The following is a 9,064-nucleotide window of genomic DNA, read 5'->3' as shown; positions in this document are numbered from 1 at the left end:
AAGGAGCCGGCGCAGCCCGGACGGTACCGGCCCGGGGCGGGCTCGCTCCGCGGCGCCTCCGTGCCACCTACTGCCGGCGCGGGGAACCGGGCCCTCCGCAGCGGGCCGGGAGGCGAGGCCGAGCCGGGCGCGGCTCCCGGGGCGCAGGCCGAGCCTGCCCGCAGCCCGGCGGGCTCCGAGCGGCCGCGCCGCGGGGCAGAGCGGCGGCGGCGGGGCGCTCCCGGAGGCGGTGCCGGTGGCCGGGGGGCGGCTCCCGGGCGGGGCGCGGCGGGCGGTGGCTCGGCCGCTCGCGGGCTGGCACGGAGCGGAGCGGCCGTCGGCCACGGCGGAGCGATGATCCGCCGGGAAGGTAAGGAACGCACTGCCCGGCCCTGCCCGCCGCGCCGGGGCACCGCGGCCCCGCGTTCAACAAGTGTCTGCCCCGCTGGGACCGCGCCCGGTGCTCCGCGCTCCTGCCGGGCAGCTCCTGCCGGGCAGCTCCCGCCCTCGCTCCGCACCACGGGCGGCCGTGCGACCCAGGGGTTAAGACCCGAGGACTGGGCGCTCTCGCTCCACGCCCTCCTCGGCCTGTGGACACGTTGTGCTGCCGTGTCTCAGAGTGCGTGGCCGGGGGATGCTCTGCTTGCAGATCCCTTGCGTGCTGCGGAGAGGAGAGCGGCCATGGGGGTTTCGGTTCTACGAGAAGGGATACGTGGGACTTGCATGCACCTTGAGGCACGTGGAGATGGGCCCTGGACACCGCGTGCTATTTCTTGGGAGCTGTAGGAAGGGTCCTGTGGTCTGCCTGCCACGCTGGATGCACAGCACTTCCCCAGATCGGGAGCCCGCAGTCCCCTGCTCCAGCTGGCTGTCACCCGGTACGGGTGGCCAGCAGCACAGAGGTCAGTGCGGTGCCTGCCACTCTTGCTGCACAGCCCGCGCAGTGGGAAGTTTACCAGATTCGCAGTCTTTGTGTCCTGGTGTGGTGGCCCCAGCTCTCCATCTGCTTCTTTAGTTCTGCTGATAAGGTCAGGAATGACCAGGCAGTGACATCTCAGCCCTGCTCATGGTATGCTGGGCAGTGTCTGAAGCCACTGTTTTACCTTGCAGAAAAGGAAGCTCTTAGTAATAGCACAAGGCTAGGATTGCCATAAAGCAATCAGGGAAGTCCCTGCTTTTCCTGGAGCAAGTGTGGAGCCCAGCGCCAAGTCAGAGCTGTTCATGCTTCCCCAGACTCCTTTCCCTGTTCTGGTCCCACGATGAGTCAGTGTGGGCTGGTGACACAGGCAGGAGGACCCCGTTCTCCTTTCAGCCGAGGAGAAGCTAGAAGGCTGGGCAAGTTGGGACACCAGGTGGCATGTACCCAAGCAGACACAGGCCCCCTTGTTTGATGACCTGAATTCTCAAGAGCCCTCCGATGAGCAGGGTCATCCTTTCTGCATGAGTTCCTGGCTTAAAAGATGAGTCTCCAGCAGTGGTGGGACAGTTTCCCTGCCTTCTCACACAGACACTCTTTGTCTGCAGTCTGCCTGGGTGACAAAGGGAAGTATCCACTGATGGGGCAGGGATGGTCTGAAGGTCCACAGGAGCTCACCACCTGCCTGAGGTATGGGTCACATCTGAGGTCGAGGCTGCACTGGCAGCTCTGGCTGTCTGCACAGAGAAATGTGGAGGTGTCCAGGCAGGGAGATCACAGTTCCACTATTTTAGGTCCAGGGTTTTCTCATAGCTATGTCTAGCCCAGTCATTAACCAAAATGTTGCTTCATGGCAGTTTCCAGTTCTCCTCCTCACCAGCATCTCCTCTGACCCCAAGGAGTCATATTCCTTTCCCATTTATCTCCTGCTGACCCACAGCTGCTTGCTGCTTTGAGCAATTCTTATGCTTCACCCTCTAGAAACCCAAGTTTTGCCACTCCTGTAGCTGAGCTGTTTGCACTACGTGAATGGGCCTACGCTCAGCTTTGCTGCAGCCATCTGGCCCTATGTGGGAGGCTGCAGTTCCTGCAGTAGTATTCATAGCCCTGTGCAACCAGAATGTGTCCAGCTCCTTGAACGGCTTCTGTGTCTGGGAGGTGGCAGAGGTGTTCAGGCCACAGGGTCTGAACACTGTCACAGGGTTCAGAGTTGAGTCAATCTGATTTTAACCCCTGATTTTCAGGGTTGGTAGCAGAACTACCTTTCCTCCAGTCCCTGCTCAGGTCTCTGCAGTTGGCCCTCAGTGGCTCTCAGGGGGGTTAGCTTTCCCAGGTGTGTGTAAGGAAGGCTGCTTTTGTGGCTGTCTGACATTTAAAAATCCAGACTGGAAGGCAGCTTGAGGCATAATCCCAGGCTGCACTCGAGCCTTCCCTTAGCATCCTACAATGTTAATGCCTTGTTACTCCTGTGTCATCTCTGCAGACACTGAACGGGCAGTGGAAATTCTGACCAGATACCAAAGCACCCTGCAGTCCCCGGAGGAGCAGGAGTTAAAAGCTTCCATTGGAAAAGTTTCGCACATCTTCCAAAGTGAACTCTTCCAGGCTCTGCTGGGTAAGCCCCTGCCTCGCAGTCCCTTGCAGTCCTTGCAACTTGTGTTTAGTGGGGTCTCCTGGGAGCCTGATCCCATGCTGGTGCCTGGCACTGACCAGTGCATTCTGTGGAAACACATGACATGTAATGCCAGGGAGCTGGGCTGTCTTTCCCCTCCAGGGCTTAGGCAGGAGATACCAGGGCTGCAGTCACTGGGTGTTTGTAGAGAACAGCATTCCTCAGTCTGATTGAGGGCAAGGGGTAACACCTTCTTGATCAGGCCATGCCTGATCTATCCAGCACCTGCTAAGGGATCCTGCCCTGCTGCGAGCACTCTCTGTGCAGTGCAGCCCAGGTGTGTCCAGGAAGGAAAACTAATTATTTCTGTCTTTAAGAGAGAACCCACATGAACCCAAGTTCCTCTGGGGAATTTTATCCTTTCTTGTGCTTAGACCCACCAGCACTTGTGAGAAACGGAACTGTTCCAGCAGTTCCGTTTCACACAAGACTTAAGAACAAGGCTTATCTTGGGGCTGGACACCAGCAAATGGCATTTTGAGCACTGTATAAAGTTCTCCATGTGGATTGAGACAAATGCAGCTGAAGTCTTTCAGGACTATGCAGCTTCTCTTGCTATTCTCCTTAAGTTCTGTTCACTGTGGGCTGTGGGAAACACATGCAGCCTTGGTGGTTTCTGTTCCTGGATCTCCTGGGAAAGAAGCTGAGTTTCCCTGGTGGGAAGGGAAGGGAAGGGAAAGCACCCCAGAGGCCCTGCACTCTTAGAAGAAGACCCAGGCCCCAAGGTGCAGAGCTCTACATGTGGTCTGTGGCTCACTCTCAGTGCATTTTGACCCAAGGCTGTCCCAGCCCTGGTGCTTCCCCTTGCTGTTCTCTTGGCAGCTCTCACCTTTTCTTCACACCTCTGCAGCCTGAGTTCCACTTCTGTGCCTGCAGAGATGAGTTGCCAGCAGCTCCTCTGTGCTTCAGGTTTTCCATTGAAGATGAAGTTGAATGCTGTGTCCTGAGCAATTTTATTCTATCTTTTTTTCTCTCTTGCTGTTGGAGCATCACCTGGAGACTTTCAGTCCCAGCATGTCCTTTTAAAGTCTTTGTGCTGGAATGTCTATGCCAGCAGCAGCACAGACATGTGCCAAGAGTGAACTCCCCGGAGCAGGTAGGCCCCCATACTGAGGGAGCCAGCGTACATCTCCTTTCTTATCTCTTAATTTATACAACCCACTCTCTAAATGACCCCCAGCCTGGAGGCAGGGGTCCCAAGCAGGGCTGTGACCTTGACCAACCTGACATTAGCCCAACACCCCTGGCTGCTTTTGTGTGCTGGCCAGTCCTCCCTGGGGCTGTGTGAAGGCAGCGAAGCAGCTTTCCCAAAGCCCAGGGCTATTGCTGTTAGTGCAGAAGTGCTGTGGAGAGACTGTGGTTGCAGAGAACACGAGCTGGCTGCAGCTGCACGCTGGCAGGCGGATGCTGCAGCTTCCCCAGCTCCCTGCTCTCAGCCATTTGTCTTGGTGTCCTATCAGCCCTGGCACGAGGGAGTGCTGGGAGTGCCGCTTGTTTACTGGTGACCTCTTCAACTGGTTTAACAGGATATTAATTCCCCGTGCCAGAGCGAGCCTTTCTCTAGGTGTGTTTACCTAAACTAGGAATTTGCATTAATTATTTCCGCCCCTCCTTGACTGCCTCCCCCTGCTTCCCCTTGGAGTGTAGGTTTGTGAATGTCTCTGTCCTAGCATGGACGTTGTGTCTGGCTGTGTGCTCGCTGTGGCCGCTCACAGCTGGCACACACTGGGTTGCCTTGTGTCCATGGTCTGTACCCACTGGAGTGCAGTAACAGCACTGCAAGGGTGATAGAATGTTTCTATTTTCATTTTTATTTTCACCCCTCCTTTTCCCAGTGGGCCGCTGTGTCTCTGTCTGAAGTCTGCTCCGAGTCACAGGGCTGGCTCAGTGTGGGAGGAGGATTTGCAGGAGAGCACAGACACTGCTTAGTGCAGAACTCCCATCTCACTGCCCCACACCATGCCAGAAGCTTCTGGCTCTGAAGAGGCCTTAGCCTGCAGAGGTCCTTCCTCTTGCAGCCTTTCAGCAGCACAGCCCTGCTTTTTTCTGCCCCTGGGGAAGATGAATGTGTGAGCATGGTTCATGCCTGTCCTCAGGCCACCTACTCCTGCAGGTAATGCTCTCCTAGAGCACACACTGGCTGATTGGCGTTAGAACATCAAAATACATCAGGCCATAGTAGAGCTACCAGCAGTGCCAAACATCATGGAGTTTGCCAAGTTAGTCCACGTGAAAAATGCCAGGGATATGACTTTCTGTATGCTTTTTTTTAATAAGAATAAGCAGGTTTGGGGTCTCGAGGAGCCCCAGCCTCTGTTATGTCCAGGACACGTCAGTGCTTTGCTGGATGGATCAGTCATTGTGATCATGCCCAGTGTTGCTCTGCACATGCACCGTGTTCTGCCAGACTCCTCTGAGCATGGCCCAGCATTTTAAATCCTTGTGACCACCTCCCTGGCCCTGGAGCTGCCTGTGCCGGGGGCACGCTGCCCGTGCCAGGACAGCTTCTGTCCCGGCGGGTGCCACGGCACAGCACAGCGCTGCGGGAGCTGCTCTGCACTGGAATGTGCCAAACCCTGCTCTGCACAAAAGAAATTCCTTGGCTGTGCAGAGGGAAAACAGGCTGTGCTGGCTCCCTTCTCCTGGCCCCTCTCTCCCTGTGTCTGAGGCTGTGGAGCCAAGTGCGTGACTTGCAAGGAAACAGCCCAGCAAAGGCTACAGGAGCCTGGGTTGGGGCGATGGTGACTCTGCTTTCTCTTTGCTCGGTGGAGCCCCTCAGGGAGATGCTTGGTCTCTTGTGCTGCTGGGGAGGATGGGGCTTGCGCACAAATGCAGCTCCCTGACCTTTCCTTCCTAGAGCCGGGGCTGAAAGGGGCCGTTGTGCCCTTTGCAGGGGGAGAAGCTGGTGGACAGGCAGGGTTTGTCTATGTCCAGCTGTCCCAACTGCTGGCAGCCCAAGGGACTGAGCTTCTCCCAGAAATCCTCTGGGACTCAGCTTCTCTCCTGTGCCTGAGCACCGGCCAGTGCAGATCTCTGTAGGTCCTGTCAGATGCTTGGGCTCCCAGTCCTCCCCTGCAGCTCCTTTTACCCCGCAGAAGATTCTTCATGAGCATCCTTAATGCGGTGAAGGCAGAAGGAGGGGCAGACAGTGCTTCCCTGGGTGCAAAACCCCTGCAAGACCTGCTTGCTAACAGCACAGCTGGGGATGGTGTAATGGCTTCACCGTCTGGCTGCAGGAGCCAGCGTGGAAAACTGGAGGAATCTGGAGGCTTCCCAATCCTGAGGACTCCTCCTCTTGCAGATTTGCCCATAGCAAGGATGGAAACTTGCAGCTTGCTTGAAAAAGATCTGCTGTGGCAGCCATGGGTGTGAATGGCAGTGGGGCCATGGCTGGGGGTCTGCTGCGAGGCTGGGGTTTCTGCTTGGGGTAAATCTGTGGCGCTGCAGCTGGTACGGTGCATGCATTGGGGAAGAAATGTCATTTTCTGGAAGTGCATGTGCTGGCTGGCACAAGGGCACTGCTTTAGTGCACAGATGCTGGTGCTATAGAAATATTTAATTACATTTATTTGACGTGTTAACCCCAGGAAAAAATTTGTTCAAAAAATTCTAATCTCTGTAAATCTTGAGTTACTTTTCCTTATTAGATCCAGAACGGATTTGCATGTCATCAGACAGAAAATGGGCTCTAAGACAGAACATGCAGCTTCATCTTTTGCTACCACAGCATCCTCTTATGGAGGCTTTTCAGGTAGTGCTGCTCTTAAAGTGCACAGGTGAGGCAGACTTGTGTGAATTTGTGATGCTCATAAGAAATGAGAGAAACCAGCATATATTTAAATTATCTTAATGCCACGTGCATGTGTCCTAAAATGTACTTCTGTCCTTTGCTGCCTGAACCCTGTCCACCAATCCTGAAATTCCTCTAATCCCTGGTGCCAGCAACAATTCTCTCTTCTGGCAAGCACCTAAACTGGGCTGAGGGTTTTGGAGGTGGAGAGCGGCTGCTTCAGGGGACAAGTTTCCTGCCCTTCAGGCACCTTGCCATCTTGGCTGCCCAAGGCTGTGTTCCTGCAGCAGATGGGTGACAAACGAGGATGCCAGCAGCAGCACACCCCCACAATGGGGCCGTTCAAATCCTGTTTTCATTCTTGCAAAGTTTTGTGCCTTCCCAGCATAATCCATGCAGCCAGAAGCTGCTGCTATCCTGTTACGCAATTATTATTTTTATAACCAGAGGGAGAGATGTATTAGCATGAAAACAAAGTCCAGTTTCTCTGGCTGTGAAGTGAGTGCTTGCTGCGACCTCGTGTCTGGTTTGGGAGGGTCTCAGGGGCTGCCAGCAGCCTGTTTGGCAGCCTGGGGCTGTTGAAGGGGTGCCCCAGGAGCGGTGGGTACATCTGGGGACTCCCACTCCTCACATCGTTGCCAGCTGCCACACTTCTCCCAGGGCACAGGACAGAGCCTGGCGGCACAAAACAGCAGCTCCAAAAGTGGCACTGATGCCAGGCAGTGGCACAGTGCTCCCTGCACTCGGGCAACCACAGAGCCTCGCTGGGCTGCCCTTGGGCACCCAGCTGGTCTGCCAGCAAGTGAGATTTATATCAGCTTTGCCCCTACAGCTGGGAGCTGGAAGATGGGGGTTGAAGCTGCTCTCGTCACATCTGCATCAGGGATGTGCTGCTGCAGTGCATGGGCACGTGGTTAAGCACTGGGAGAGGGGATGGGGAATTGTGCCTGGGTGTGCAGCCCTGATCTGTGAAAGCAGCCCTGGTGTCATGGGCAGTGTGGGAACTTCAGACAAAGTTTATTATAAAAGCCCTCCTGTTAAGTCATGAGGTGAAGAAAGGACACTCTTCCTGTCTAAACTCATCCTCAGAGAGGAGCCTGGGTCCAATTTAGCCCCAGACTTTGTCAATAGTATATGTCTAAAGGATTTTGCAGGTGTAATTGAACCTTTATACAACTTTGTCCCACAGGATTAAGGATAATAAAGCTAATGTAATTATATAAATATATTAAATGATTTGTTTAAATTTATTACAATAATTATAAGGATTAGAGAAAAAAAAGAGCTTAATCAGAATTATTTACTAAACAGTATGGATAGCTATAACTACTAGTGTAGTGCACTGTTTTTGTAGCAATATTAAAGCAATTATATTAAAGCTACCTAAACAATTACTAAGTAGAGGTTGATGTTACTCACCCATACCAATGGCCAAAGGCAAATCTCTTTGACTTAGCTTCGAGGAGTGATCATGAGGGGTGTCCCACCCAAGGGAAGGATCTTCACACACCTTAGGGATGTATGATGGAAGTTCTCTCTGTGTAAAAGTGTGACTGACCTTTTATAGTATGAGGTGATTGACTATCAACCATATGCCTTTTTTAGATCATGTGCTATCAGACAATCAGCAAAATATGCTTTGTGCTGAAAAAGGTGTGAGCAGCTCTTTTGTTTCTTTTTCTCACCACTCCTGACTCTCACTTCCATATCAGAGTGCACATTCTTGCTGCTCCCAGCTCCAGTCAGGGAGCATGTCTTGCATGTCCTCGTGGTAGGATCTGGCAGCTTGGTCAAGCTGGTCTCAGTATTCTTCGGCACTAAGAACTGCAGACCCTCCTTACTTGATCTTATCACTGCTTAGCAGACCCTCCTCTCTCAGGCCTTCACTGATGAACCTGTAAGACAAATTTCCACCTGCTGTACCCCTGCTTAGGCAGAGCATCCTGCTACAGCCAGGGACCATCCTCAGGTAGTGGTCAGCGTGTCCCTGCCTTACACTGCCAATACTCACCAGATTTCCTGTTGAAATCTTTGCGACGTGGGCGTTTAATACCTCGTGATGCCATGGTGTGGCACAGTTTCAGGTGAGAAATCACAGACTGGAGGGCAAGTGCAGGTGCTTTATCCATGAGCTCCCAGGGAGGGCCGTGAGAATGGCCACATCCCCCTCAAGGTGAGAGCCACAGCTTGCCCCTCCAGTCACTCATAGAAGTGGAGCTCTCCAGCTTCCTCCACAGCAGATGCAGGTACAGAAAATAATCTCAGGTTCCTGCTTTGTCTTTTCCTGCTTCAAGTGCTCATTTATGCTGCCTTGACTTTTTGGCCCTGCTGGCTCTGCCAGGCTTCCTGTTTCCCAGGCACTTGAAGGGATTTATGATTTTTTATGGCTTTTGGAAGGCGTTTACCAAACTCTTTTGGCCGACCTCTTGGAGCTTTACCTTTAGCCTGACAGCATTTACCATCCATTCTGGTTTTCTCATTTAGATGCAGCTTCAGCAGTTTAGATGAATGTCTTCTCATTTTCAGTACCCTCTTTTCCTCTGCAGTCAAGCCTTGCTTTCCTCCCTTTTGCCTTTACAGCCAGACACTTCATGTCTGTTCTGATGTCCCAGTGGGTCTCTCTAAAGAGGCTCAGAGCCTCCCACAAGTTTATGTTACCCTTTTCAGTTTCTTCATAAAAACAGATTCTCACTTTTGATGTAGTTTC

General features: G+C 53.4%; 1 protein-coding gene across 6 annotated transcripts in view; it reads left to right on the top strand.

Moving 5' to 3' along the window:
- The first annotated feature begins 227 nt into the window (after positions 1-227).
- DLG3 (discs large MAGUK scaffold protein 3) overlaps positions 228-9,064 on the top strand; it is a 77,418-nt gene continuing 68,581 nt past the window's right edge. For 5 of the 6 annotated variants that reach the window (XM_068205349.1, XM_068205350.1, XM_068205348.1 and 2 more), the window contains exons 1-2: positions 228-349; positions 2,379-2,510. In XM_068205349.1, the coding sequence (XP_068061450.1) occupies positions 334-349; positions 2,379-2,510 (148 nt within the window). In that variant the 5' untranslated portion in view covers positions 228-333. The remainder of the gene's footprint in view (positions 350-2,378; positions 2,511-9,064) is intronic. The other variant, XM_068205352.1, reaches the window with a different exon arrangement.

This window comes from Anomalospiza imberbis, chromosome 14 (genome assembly GCF_031753505.1).
Source record: "Anomalospiza imberbis isolate Cuckoo-Finch-1a 21T00152 chromosome 14, ASM3175350v1, whole genome shotgun sequence".
Classification (NCBI taxonomy): Eukaryota; Metazoa; Chordata; class Aves; order Passeriformes; family Viduidae; genus Anomalospiza; species Anomalospiza imberbis.
The sequence above is the reverse complement of the archived record's forward strand: the minus strand, read 5'-3'. Positions and strand labels throughout refer to the sequence as shown.